Source organism: Peromyscus eremicus, chromosome 16_21 (genome assembly GCF_949786415.1).
Source record: "Peromyscus eremicus chromosome 16_21, PerEre_H2_v1, whole genome shotgun sequence".
NCBI lineage: Eukaryota > Metazoa > Chordata > Mammalia > Rodentia > Cricetidae > Peromyscus > Peromyscus eremicus.
The window spans coordinates 22,760,830-22,774,904 of NC_081432.1; the positions used below are offsets into that span (position 1 = coordinate 22,760,830).

Genomic DNA, 14,075 nt, shown 5'->3' on the forward strand with positions numbered 1-14,075 from the left:
GAAAAAAAAGTCAAATGGGATGGCCCACACCTTAATCCTAGAATTTAGGAGGCAGGGGCAGATGGATCTCTGTGACCTCAAGGCCAGCCTGGTCTACATAGTGAGACCCTAGCTCAAATAAATAAATAATAATCTCAAAAAGTACCTCTATGGATAGTATTGAAGAGCTGGATTTTTTTTTTTTTAAGACCTATTCATTTGTAGTGTATCCCTGCATGAGTGTATGGGTGGAGCCTGGAACTGAAGTTAGTTGTGAGCCATCACGTGGGTTGGGAACCGAACCTGGGTCCTTTCTAAGAGCGTAAATACTCTTAACTACTGAGCCAACTCCCCAAGCCCAGGGTTCTATCTATTCTTATTTTTAAAGGATGAACTGACTCTTCTGCAAAGGGGCACCCAATGGCCACATTCAGAGCGTGGGAAGCCATGGCTGATAGGTTGTACACAGACAGGAGAAGGTGGGAAGCAGGCGACAGGGTTATGCAGTGCTGCTTGTGAGGGGAAATACTCTGACTAGCCAGACAACGGCAACTAGAAGTCATTCCATGCCCTACACACAGGCGGTCCCCACTGTAACGGGAATCACACCTTATGAGTTTAGGGATCTGTGTGACTGTTTGTCTCTGGGGGCCGACTTCTGGTGACTGACTGAAATGAATAACAGTACCTCAGAGTCGAGCATATAACCTTCAACTCTAAACGTCCCACCATGATGAAAGTGTCTGTGTAAGTGTGTGTCTGTGTAAGTGTAAGTGTGTGTCTGTGTGTGTGTGTCTGTGTGTGTGTCTGTGTATGTGTGTGTCTGTGTAAGTGTGTCTGTGTCTGTGTAAGTGTGTGTGTCTGTGTGTGTGTGTCTGTGTAAGTGTGTGTGTCTGTGTGCTCACAAGTGTGTTGTGGGGTGGATGCTGACAGCATTCATGCTTAAATAGAAAAGGATCACAAACAACAGAGGACTCAAAAGACGCCCCTCCATCGCTGGGCTGGGGACGGTACCTCTTCGATCAGCTTCGTGTTGGACTTCTCTAACGAGTCCACTCTTGAATGGAGGCTGCTGACTGTGCTGCTGCAATTGGCAAAGAGAAAAACTCATTCAGAATCCCACAAGCTCACACCGGCAAGGACAGCACACTGACCCAGACTCACGTTCATCGGCCTGTACCCATGACCCAGAACAGATTCCTAGACGGGGACAATTTCATTACCCTGGCTAACTTGATCTGAGCTAAGACAGCAATAAGGACCCCAGCAAAAGAATCAACGTTTCTATATAGTTCCTCTTGGTGCCGGGCTGACTGAGTCCAGGGCCTTGTGCAGGTGAAGAGATACATCAGCAGCCTTTGGGGCTTTTTGTTTTAGTTTTGGCTTTGGCTTTTTTTTGTGTGTGTGTGTGTTTTTTTTTTTTTTTTTTTTTTTTTTTTTTTTGAGCGGGGTGGGCAGGTTTTGAGACAGGGTTTCTCTGTGTAGTTTTGGTGCCTGTCCTGGATCTTGCTCTGTAGACCAGGCTGGCTTCGAACTCACAGAGATCCACCTGCCTCTGCCTCCTGAGTGCTGGGATTAAAGGCGTGCACCACCACCGCCTGGCAGTTTTGGATTTTTTGTTGTTATTGTTGTTTTATTTTTTTAAGACATGACCTTGTTTAGCCCAGGCTGGCCTCAAACTGACTTACTAGCAGAACCTCGAACTCATGACCTTCCTTCCTGCTGCTACCTCCCAAGTGCTGGGGTTATTACAGGTGTGTGACACCACACCCAGCTCTCTGTGTATTACTAATTTCTGTTGTGCATCTAACCAGCGCCACGAGCGCCCCTCAAAAACGCTTAGAAGGCAAACCTGCAAAGATGCTAACCGAAAGGAAAACGGATTACGCTGAACACAAAGCTGCCCCTAAGATGAGATTCTTGACTATCGGCAGGTGCTCGGAGTACTTACTTGAGTTGTCTATTTAGTTCTTCGACGTAATTCTTTTGGTCTAAGATGGCAGCAATTTGAACATTCCTGTGGTGGGAGGAAAGGGGAGCGTAAAATATATCTGAATCATCTGGAAATGGCCGTAAAAATCAGTGATAAAATGCGGCTTTGCTTTTAAAACAGACTGTCACACAGCAGAAATTCGGGCACTAGGAACCTGAATTACTTGCTAATATATCATTAATACACTTGAAACAGACCCAATTAGATACTAAGCCACCACTGTCACAAAATATAGTCATTAAGGTGTCTCTCAACAAGGACAGATCTGACCAAGACTCCTTACTGGGGACCAAAGTCGACCTCGTTGAAAGGACTTTTCCTTAGCTGCCCTGTAGAGCTTTTAAAGGAAGTAAAAATACAAGTCAGGGCTCCAGGGAGGGAGGAGCAGAAACCACGCTGTGAACAGACAGCACAAGTTCATTTGCAAATAGCTACTGAAAATCTACAACCCCTAGCTGGGGGTGAGGGTGAGGGGGGTGGGGGTGGGGGTTTGCTGTGGGATGTTCTGTATGGCAAATGTGTTGCTGATTGGTCAATAAATAAAGCACTGATTGGCCAGTGGCTAGGCAGGAAGTATAGGCAGGACAAGGAGGAGAATAAAGCTGGGAAGTGGAAGGCTGAGTCAGAGAGACACTGCCAGCCGCCACGATGATAAACAGCATGTGAAGATGCCAGTAAGCCACAAGCCATGTGGCAAGGTATAGATTAATGGAAATGGATTAATTGAAGCTGTAAGAACAGTTAGCAAGAAGCCTGCCACGGCCATACAGTTTGTAACCAATATAAGTCTCTGTGTTTACTTGGTCAGGTCTGAGTGGCTGTGGGCCAGGCAGGAAAACTCAAGCTACAGGGGGTAACGGAAGCCTTTTATCCCAGCACTAGGTAGGCAGAGGCGGGAAGATCTCTGAGTTGGAGACTAGCCTGGTCTATGGAGTGAGTTCCAGGACAGACAGGGCTACACAGAGAGATCCTGTCTCCAAACAGATAAACACAAACCACACACACACACACACACACGCACACGCACACGCGCACACACACACGCACACAAACCTACCCTAAAACTGGGGAATCCGGAGGAAAACATACCTTTCTTTGTTCCCAGTCTCCTCTTCGTTCTTTAAATACATTGAGAAATCAATCACTCCAACCTGAAATGAATAAATCGAGTCTTACTGAAAGAGAAGTCCTCCTCAGCAGCATGGTGTGATGGCGGTCTTGTCAGTTTCTGCTGGCCTGAGAGATGACAGTCAGGGGAGCATGCTGTGGGCATGTCCGGGAGGGCGTTTCCGGCGTTGCTGACATCCTGACAGCTGTGACCTACAGCAGTGGCTTATCCCTTCTTTGAATGAAAACCTGAAGACTACAGGGAGACTCGGAACTGCGGCAGGTGGAGCAAGCCGCTGCTGAGGACGAGCCTCTGAGGAGCGCATCTTAGCCTTGGGCCCTGCCTGTTACTCTGCATTCTTTATTTTTTTATTTATTTATTTTTTTACTATGCACAATGTTCTGCCTGCATGTACACATGCACGCCAGAAGAGGGCGCCAGATCTCATTACAGATGGCTGAGCCACCATGAAGGTGCTGGGAATTGAACTCAGGACCTCTGGAAGAGCAGCCAGTGCTCTTAACCACTGAGCCATCTCTCCAGCCCACTTAAGCTGTTTCTATCAGGTGTTTGTCTAACCCAACATGCAACTGCATTTTGCTCATTACGTGTTTAACAGCACTGTTAGCTCTTAGAGCCACTGAGATCCAGGAGGAACTGTGTGTAATGAGAACGCTGTTTGGATTATCACTCACCTGGGAGTCTAGGTCCTCTCCCTTCACACACAGATTGGCATCGATCACATTCAGGCCGACCAGCAGCCCAACAATCACGGCTCCTTCCTCCTCCATCATTAGCGCATGGTACTCATAGAACTCGCTGGGAACATCAGAACAGAGACCTTCATCACAAACCTAATGCCTACAGCTTACCCTGAACACCTCACCTCCCTCCCCTTCCTTCTTCCACCTTGTAGACATGGAAACAACCTAAGTTCCTCCAAAGTGCATTCGGAACACTTAACTTGTAAAAAGGCTCACCGTCTCCATAGAAAATTAAAAGGACCAAAGGAAACAGAAGAGAAAGATGTTTTGAAGGAAAAACAAAGAGAAATCAAAAGAAAAAGGGGTATGCTGGGCATGAAAGCTTATGCCTCAAATCCCCAGGACTAAGGAGGCTGAGGCGGGGATTGCTAAGAGTTCAAGGTCAGCCTGAATCACAGAGTAAGTTCCAGGCCAGCTTGGGCAGGAAGTTAGATCATGGCTTTTTTAAAAAGTTATTTTATGGTGATATTTTATTTGTGCTGAAATGTGATTTTAATTGTATGTTAATAAATAAAGTTGCCTAGAGATCAGAGGTAAAAGCGAGCCACTAAGCAGAAGTCCGGCGGTGGTAGCCCATGCCCTTAATCCGATCACATGGCAGGCAGAGTCTCTGGTCAAGGACACAGCCAAGCATGGTGACCCGAGTCTTTAATCCCAGTACCAACCACAGTGATGAGGAGGTCTGTATAGACAGGCAGTGACGAGGAAGTCATGTGGTTGGGTTTAGAGCCAATGAGAAGGCAGAAGAGAAAGCAATAAAAAGACAGGTCACACAGTGAGAAGCTCTCTCAGGGGAAGCAGCAGTGAGTGGTAAGCTAAAGGTAGTCCTGGATCTTCGCTAGTGCTCTGATCTCTTGGGCTTTTAACTCTGTATTTGGCTCTGTGTTTCTTATTTAATAAGACCGTTTATAATTTCGTCTACAATTATTTTATATGTGTGAATGTTTTACTGGCATGTATCTATGTATGCCACACAAATACAGTGCCCACAGAGGCTGTGAGAAGGCATTAGGGCCCCTAGAACTGGAATCACAGACAGTGTGAGCTGCTATTGTGGATGTTAGGACCTGAACCCACGTTTTCTAGAAGAGCAAGCCAGTGCTCTTAACTGCTGAGCCATCTCTCCCTCCAGCTTGTGGACCCTTGTCTTAGAGTCAGGAGAGAGAGGCAACCTGAGGCCTGAGACGCTGGATTCTCAGGACTCAGCAACTGCTGCTAATGATTTATGATACTTGTAATTAGAGCTGAAATTTCAGTCCCCAGATTCATTAAGACCTTTGGAATAGCTGGCTGTGGCAGCGCACGCCTTTAATCCCAGCACTCAGAAAGTAGAGGCAGGTGGATCTCTGTGAGTTAGAGAACAGCCTCGTCTACATAGCAAATTCCAAGCCAGCCAGGTTACAGAGTTGCAGCTAGAGGTTTTTTGGTCCTGCCTGGCCCACGGTTAGGACAAATCTTTCTCACCCGCCAGGCTCACAGCCGCTTAGATCCAACCAAGTAAACACACAGAGACTTATATTGTTTACAAACTGTATGGCCGCAGCAGGCCTTTCGTTATCTAGTTTTTATATCTTAAATTAACCCATTTTTATTCATCCATACTTTGTCACGTGGCTCGTGGCTTACTGGTATCTTAACATGTTGTTGTTTTTTTTTTATCACCGTGGCTGGCAGTGTTTCTCTTAACATCTTCTCATGGCGGCGGCTGGCAGTGTCTCTCTGACTCAGCCTTCCACTTTCCAGAATTCTCCTCTCTCCTTGTCCCGCCGATATTCCTGCCTGGCTACTGGCCAATCAGCATTTTATTTATTAACTAATCAGAGCAACACATTTAACATACAGAACATGCCACAGCGCACAGTGATACCCTGTCACAAACAAACAGATTTATTTTATGTGTTTGAGCATTTTTGGGGGGCGAGGGGCAGGTTTCAAGACAGGGTTTCTCTGTGTATCCTTGGCTGGCCTTGAACTCAGACATCCGCCTGCCTCCCAAGGCCTGGGATAAAAGGCATGCACCACCACCGCCCAGCATGTATGAGCATTTTGTTTGCATGTATGTATGTGCACCATGTGTGTACCTGGTGCCCTCAAAGGCCAGAAGAAATCATTGGATCTCCCAGAATTAGATGGTTGTGAGCTGCCATGTGTGTACTGGAAACAGAACCCTGTCCTCTGGAAGAGCAACAAGTGCTCTTAACCACTGAGCCATTTCTCAAGCCCTCTAAGTATTCCTAATGGGTAGATAATCGTCAACTAAGGACACATGGACAACTACAGTCTAAAAAGTGTCCCAGCAAGACTTCTCCACAGGCATGGTGGTGCACACCTGTAATCCTAGTACTTGGAGGCAAGAGGATCAAGACCTCAGGGTCATCCTTGATTACACAGCAGTTCATGATCAGACTGTGCTATATGGGACCCTGATGAGAGAGAGACAGAGAGAGGTAGTTGCAAAGAGAATAGTCTAAAAATGAAGTTACCAGTTTTTTATAATCGGGAAAAGCAAGCTCTGGTGCCACCAAGTCACACGTGTATCGCTTACAGCTTTCACTGGTCCTCAGAATACTGCTGAGAAATCCCAGAGCTTCAACTATGGCCATTTTCATTTAACAAATGGAAAAACTGAGACGTGAAACCAGAGTCACAAATAAAACCAAACACAGGGGCCGGGCAGTGGTGGCGCACATCTTTAATCCCAGCCCTCTGGAGGCAGCGGCAGGAGGATCTCTGTGAGTTTGAGGCCAGTCTGGTCTACAGAGCAAGTTTCAGGACAGCCAAGGCTATAGTGAGAAACCCTGTCTCAAAGACAGAAACAAAAACCTAAACACAGGATGGTATTCCCCAAATAGCCCAGAGGCAGGCCAAGGGAGTCAGGACGAGAGTTGCCCTGGGCCCACTCCCCTCAAAGACTGACTGCCTTGCTGTCTTCAACATCTGACCTTCAATTCAACAATGCTCATGATATAGCTGAAGCATTCATCTGGACATTAAAGATCTTAAGAAGAAATGTGCAATTAGATCCCCAAATCCCAATGCAAATTTGTGTCCACAAAAATTACAATTCAGAGGAAGGGAATCAACTTGGAAACATGCTTAAGTTACCCCATATTGCGGGATAAGAAGCTAGTGGTGTCCGCCCTAGGCTAGCTTCGCATTGGTGTTATGTCCCTATGGGGTCCTTTGCCTTCTCATTTTGGTCTTCTTTTGTTTTATGGTATTTCACAGGTCTTCACTTCTTTTTTGGATAATAAGATATAAATGAAATTAAAAAAAAAATGAACATGACTTAATGATACTGACCTCAGGAGCTCCCTCTGGATAATTAAGCAACGCAGGTAATCGGCCATTTTTTTTTGCATAAGGGCTAATCGGAGCCACGCTCTAGCACGACCCAGGGGGGTTCTAGAAAGAAGAATGAACGGGTTAGAAATCAGCCTTAGTGCTAAAGTCACGGCCACGTACTCCGTATCTGCTGAAGTACACATTGACCAAAAGAGGCATTTTATCAACTAGATGCTGATGTGTGTGGGTGTGCAGGGCACACCTGTGCTATTTCTGCCAAGAGGGCACACGTGGAAACCAGAAGCTGGTCTCGGGATGCCTTTATCACTTCTCCACTTTATTTTTGGACATGGTCTCCCACTGAACCTAAACTGTGCTGCCCAGGGAGGGTTTCTGGGCTCTGCCTGTCAGCCTCCTCACCCAAGGCACCTGGTTTTCACACGGGTTCTGAAGATCCAAACTCAGGTTTTCATGCCTGTGCGGCTAAGCACTTTACCCACTGAGCATCTCCTCGGTCCTTATGCTGGTTTCTAATTTTATTTTATGTGTATGGTTGTTTTGTGCGCATCTACATGCATGCAGTGCCTGCAGAGGCCACAAGAGGGCATCGGATCCCCTGGAACCTGATGGGGATAGAAACAGCTGGAAGCCACCATGTGGGTGCTGAGAAACCAAACCCATGTTCCCTCAAAGAGCTGAGCCATCTCTCCAGCCCCTTATGCTAGTTTGGTTTGTTTGTTTGTTTGTTTGTTTGTTTGTTTTTGTTTTGTTTGTTTGTTTTGGAGACAGGGTTTCTCTGTGTAGTTTTGGTGCCTGTCCTGGATCTCCCGCTGTAGACCAGGCTGGCCTCGAACTCACAGAGAGTGCTGGGATAAAGGCATGTGCCACCGCCGCCTGACTTATGCTAGTTTTTTGAGCAAGCAATTTTATCTCGAGAGGTCAGCAAAACCTGCTCTGGTAAGGTCTGGGGGGTTTTGTGGGAGCTTTTTAGATTTTATTTTTATTTATGTGCATGTGTTTGCCTGAATGCATGTTTGTGCACCATATAGGTGCAATGCCTGCCTGTGGAGGCTAGAGTGGGTGTAGGATCCCCCGAGACTAGAGATACCACGTGGTGCTAAGAAACACACACAGGTTCCTTGGAAGAGCAGCTGGTGCTCTTAACCACTGAGCAACCTCTCCGGCCTCAAGTTATTAAGTACCACCGTATGCTTCGGAAGAAAGAGCTCTCTAGAATATTACACCTCTGTAAGAGGTGTTATATAGTGGGATGGGCCTTCACATCTACACCATGGCATATGTGCCTTTGTGTGTGCTCAGGAAAGCACACACAAGCACACACACTCGAACATGTGCACACATAGACATAAATGTTTGGGGGGAACAAAACAACTAAGTCATCTTATTCGTAAGGACTAAGGGCTGGTGAGATGGTACAGTGGGTAAAAGGTGCTTGTCACACAAGCCTGGTGACCTGAGTTCCAGCCTCAGGTCACACAGTGTAAGGAGAGGGCTGACCCTGAATGTTGTCCTCTGACCACCATGACACCCACATGACACCTCACTCCCACACACCTCATACATATGTCCTCATGTGCATGCACGCACACACACACACACAAATATCAAAATTTACAAGTTAAAAAATGGTGGAGCCAGACGTGGTGGCACATGCTTTAATCCCAACACTCCAGAAGCAGAGACAGGCAGAGCTCTGTGAGTTCGAGGCCAGCCTGGGCTACATAGTGAGTACCAAGACAGCCAGAGCTATGCAGAGAAACCCTGTCTCAAAAAAAATCAAGCCGAGCAGTGGTAGTGGCACACGCCTTTAATTCCAAGGGCATGGGGTAGGGTGAGGTGGGGGGTGCACAGAGGCAGGTGGGCAGTGAGTTCGAGGCCAGCCTGGTCTACAGAGTAAGTTCCAGGACAGCCAGGGCTACACAGAGAAACCTTGTCTCAACTCTCCCCTCCAAAAAAAACAATTTCTTACCTGAGAAAAGTTTTTAACTTTTTTTTTTTTTTTTTTTTTTTTGAGACAAGGACTCACTATGTGGCCCTGGCTGGCCTGGAAATCTCTATATAGTCCAGGCTGGCCCTGAACATACAGAGATCTGCCAGCCTCAGCCTCCCTACTGGTCTTCTCAGTGGCTAATTCTTAATTCTTGATGAAGGGACTTAGGAAAACTTAATGAAGGAGCCAGTATGGGCTGAGTTATAGAGTGATCTTGGCTTCTGATGAGAAAACAGAAGCAATCCTTAGACTAAGTACGGAGAGGCTGGCACGTGAACTTCTGGGGATGACCAGACATACTTACTTAAGGCCAGGCAAGTCCCGGACACTTGCTCCGATTTCCTCTGCTTCTGGGTACAGCTTCTCCACCAGTTCCAGAGGGCCCCAAATAGTTTTGTTATAACTCAAAAATGATTTTCTCACTGGAAAAAAAATTACAAAGTACAATTTCAACTCACAAAATGGGAGTGACATCATCTTAAGTATTTAGTTACAGATCTGGAGAGACAGGCCAGTGGCTAACAGTTCTTCAGGGATGAGGACCTGAGCAAACCCCAGCACCCACCTGACAAGCTAAGCATGGCTGTGTGCGTGTGTGTGTGTGTGTGTGTGTGTGTGTGTGTGTGTGTGTGTACCTACAACCCCAGCATTGGAGGGTGGAGATGGGCAGCCATGAGGGCCTGCTGGCTAGCCTGCCCAACTGAAACTATGAGTTTCCAGTTCAGTCAAAGAGCCTGTCTCGAGGCAGTAGGGCAGAGAGCGACAGAAAGACACTGTCCTGCTCTGGCCTCTGTATATGCGTGCACACACATACACACACACACATACACTTATAATCTTAGCTCTATGAGAGGCTGAGACAGGAGGATCAGATGTTCAAGGCCTGCCTGGGTAGCTTAGTGACATCCTGCATCAATAGAAAGGGAAGAAGGCTGGAGACGGGAGACATACCTCAGCAGTAGAGCATTTGTCCAGCATGCACAAGGTTGGAGGTTTAATCCCTAGTACCATCAGAAATCAGTATATGCATACATACACATGTACACACACACACACACACACACACTTAGCTGTTCTTCCAAATCAGGAACATCCAGGTACGTAACTAAATAATGGCCTGAGTCTTTCTTTACCAATACCAAAATAAAAAGATCTGATGGCCCTAGCAGGATGATCTTCATAAGTCTATTGAATAAATCGAGCACGAAGCCAGGTTTGGGGGCACACACCTGGAATCCTGGCACTTGGGAGGCCACAGCAGAAAAGTCAAGTTTAAGCCTCCATGGACTACAGAGAAAGTTCACGATCAGTTGGAAAACTGCAGGATCTTGTCTCAAAATTTATGAGAAATGTTAAGAGCTCTGACGGTATAGGTGATTTAGTTCAGTAGCAGAATGCTAGCCTAGAATGCACGCAGCTCTGGGTTTGATCTCCAGGACTGAAGAAAAAAAAAGGAAAGCATAGTAAAGGTGCTTTCCTTCTAAATACGTAAAATTGCAACTTTGATTTTGACATCAGATGACATAAAAACGTCTGGGCTGGGGATGCAGTTCAGTTGGGAGACTGCTTGCCTATCATGCGGGAAGCTGTGGGTTTGAGCCTAGAGCAAAGTCCCATGAAAACCTTGATGCCATAGCCTATTCCTGTAATCAGGGAGGTGGAAAGTGGAAGCATCGGGATCAAGGGTTCAAGGTTACTGGGCACGGTGGCACAGGCCTTTAATTCAACACTCCTGAGTACTCTCTCTGAGTTCAAGGCCAGCCTGGTCTACAAAGCAAGTTCCAGGACAGCCAGGGTTACATAGAGACCCTGTCTCAAAAAGCCACCCCCCCCAAAAAAAAAAAAAGTTCAAGGTCATCCTCAGTTACACAGCAAGTATGCTACAAGAGAGAGCCTGTCTCAGGCTGCTAGTGAGGACAGGGTTTGGGTCTCAACAATCTTTATCAGGGGGCTCCAGGAGATCTGATGCCCTCTTCTGGTCTCCTTGGGCACTGCATGCAGGCAGTGCACAGACAAATACCATCATCCAAAGAAAAATCAGGCCTTCTGCAGATACAATGTGGCTATCACAGGCATCACCTAAGCAAGGGCAGCCACCGAGAGCAACTTTACTGTGGGAGGAAAAATCACCACGGCTAAAGAGCGTTACCATGATGCACAAGGATAAGCCTGTGACTACAATCATTCACTGTCGTTAGGAAATAAAGTTTAATGCTTTCTGAAAATAAATAAATAAACTTTATTATTATTATTTTTTATTTTAACTATTTTGGCCATGATTATCAAATTCCAATTCAGCAATTTAGGGGAGAAGAAAGATTTTTATCATTGCTATTTTAAAAAAAAACAAAACATATAAAGGGAGGCAGGCTGGACATGGCTCCAGGGTGGTAAAGGCACCCCCCCTGCAAGCATGACACCAGAATTCCATCCCGAGGACACACCTTGGAAGGAAAGAGCCGAAATGATTCCTGCAATTGTCCTCTGACCCCCACACTCACACCCTGGCACATAACTGGTAATTTCCTGATGCAATAAAAGTACCTGGGAGATGGGCTGATAAAATGGCTGGGGGACGGGGTTAAGAGCATGGACTGCTCTTCCAGAGGACCTGAGTCAGCCCCGGCATCCACCTGTAACTCCAGCTCCAAGGGTTGGCACACCTTAGGCCTCTGGTGGCCTGCATTCACGAATACATACCCACATACAGACACACTTAATTAAAATAAATTTAAAAATCCTTTTTAAAAGCTTCTGTGGGATGGACAGACAGCTTAGCAGTTAAGAGCCCTTGCTGCTCCTCCAGAGGTTTAGAATTCAGTTCCCAGCATCCAGGTCAGGGGGCTCCCAACCGTCTCTAACTCCTGCTCCAGGGAATCAGACGCCCTCTTCTGGAATCCTCGGGTAACCTCACACACATGGCATACAGACACACACATAAACTTGTGCCACCACAAACACCCCAAGGCAACACAGGCTGGCCTCAGACTCGCTCTTGACCTTAAATACCAGATCTTCCTGCCTCCACCCCCATGGGCTGGGATTACAGGTATGGACTACCACGCCTGGCTTATTATTTTAAGTAAAAGAATTGTTATTATCCAGTATACATTTAAAGGGTGACTACTAAACAGCCCGGTATGTCGTGTTATTTTGTGTGTCTGCGCAGGGGTATATGGAGGCCAGAGGTTAACCTTGGGTGGCATCCTCAAGAGCCATCCACCTCGTGTTTTGAGGCAGGGTCTCCCCCGGGACCAGTGCACCCCCAACTAAGCTAGCTGGGCTCCTCCTGCCTCCACTTCCCCAGCTCAGGGATTACAACCTTGCTATGTGGTTACTGGGGATCAAACTGAGTCCTCCAACTTTACTAAGCCTCCTTCCCAGCCTGCTGTCCTGTGTTTCACCCCAAACGTCCTGAGTTCGTTCTGAGCTGCATGAGTCTTTGATAAAAGCCCTCTGCCCTCTGCACAGAGGAGGCTCCCACCGTTTTAGCCCTTGGGAGGCTTGGGCCACACAGCAAGTCCCAGGCCAGTCGGGGCCACTGGCCAATTCCTTGTCTCAAAACGAAACGACCTCCCCAGCTCGGAGCACACCTTTAACCCCAGCTCGGGGAAGGCAGAGGCAAGTGGATGGATCTCTGTGAGTTGGAAGCCAGCTTGGTCTATACAGGGAGTTCCAGGCTAGCCAAGGCTACACAGAGACCCTCAAAAAACACACACGTTTCCCATGTAACAACCTTCCATATGAGCTACGTAGCAGACCATCATCCTTTCCCAGGTCACTTGTTTCTATGGCAACCTGGGTCAGAGGCCACTTTTCCATATGTCCCCATGCTCTGAAGACCTTTCTAGCTCAACAATCTACTTTAGACTGACTTCTCCAACAGGGTTCAAACTAATTAAGGAGTTCATGCCAGCATCACCACTCAGTTTCAGTTTCAAAAGAAATCCAAGGCTGGTGGGATGGCTCAGTGGGTAAAGGCATCTGCCTCCTACAGGTTGCCCTCTGACCTTTATGCTCGTGTGCACTCAACGTGTGTGTGTGTGTGTGTGTGTGTGTGTGTGTAAATAAACATAATAATTTTTTAAAAATTACCCAAGGAAATGAAAATCAGTTGAAGGGTAAACATTTAAAAAACATGTAATCAGGCCAAGCATGGTGGTGCACACTTTTAATCCCAAACCTTGGCGGCAGAGACAGACCAATCTCTGTGAGTTCAAGACCAGCCTGGTCTATACAGTACGTTCAAGGCCAGCCAGGGTTATACAGGGATCTCTCTCTCCCTTTAAAAAAAAAAAAAGGAATCTAGTATGTTTTTCTCCAATTATTTAAATTTTTCTGAAGATCATCTACCAGGAAATGAACCCACTCAATTTTTTTTTAAATTATTATTGTGTGTATGTGTGGGACACGGCCACAAGATTATTTAATCTCTCTCCTTCACCTTACCCTGGGTTCCAAAGAGCAAACTCAGACCTTCCAGCTGGTGTGGCAAGCCCTTACTCACGAAGCCATCCCACTGGCCCGATGGTTAGTATTTTAAAATGCAAAATAACGGTAGCTACAGCCTCGAAACCATCCCTCAAGGATATTTAGGGTGCAAAGAGAGGGACGGTAAGGTGCACTGATTTCCGAAGTCTCGCGATACCTTTAAGGCCATGTTTCAGACAGTGTTCCATAACCACAAAGAACTGCTGGAGCGGGGGATAGTCCGAGTCCAGAGTGCGGCCGAAGCTCAGGGCAGATTCAATGAGCCCTTTGATGCTCAGCTTGGCCATGTTTAACAAGTTGGCTCTCTCCACGGCTGTGGGGTCTTTTGTAGCTGAAAAGCACAAGAAAAGTCCAACATCATTCCCAAGACAGGACAACGGCAAGTTCACAAATCTGTCCCGGCCCACAGAAATCAACACAGTTTGCTTTTCTGTGGTTGGCAAT

At 46.8% G+C, this 14,075-nt stretch overlaps 1 protein-coding gene across 2 annotated transcripts in view; it reads right to left on the reverse strand.

The window, feature by feature from the left end:
- Rufy2 (RUN and FYVE domain containing 2) overlaps nt 1–14,075 on the reverse strand; it is a 33,382-nt gene that overhangs the window by 16,827 nt on the left and 2,480 nt on the right. For both annotated transcript variants that reach the window (XM_059282056.1, XM_059282058.1), the window contains exons 2-8: nt 13,789–13,962; nt 9,445–9,562; nt 7,148–7,249; nt 3,776–3,899; nt 3,062–3,123; nt 1,931–1,996; nt 994–1,063 (exon numbers count right to left, since the gene is read on the reverse strand). In XM_059282056.1, the coding sequence (XP_059138039.1) occupies nt 994–1,063; nt 1,931–1,996; nt 3,062–3,123; nt 3,776–3,899; nt 7,148–7,249; nt 9,445–9,562; nt 13,789–13,962 (716 nt within the window). The remainder of the gene's footprint in view (nt 1–993; nt 1,064–1,930; nt 1,997–3,061; nt 3,124–3,775; nt 3,900–7,147; nt 7,250–9,444; nt 9,563–13,788; nt 13,963–14,075) is intronic.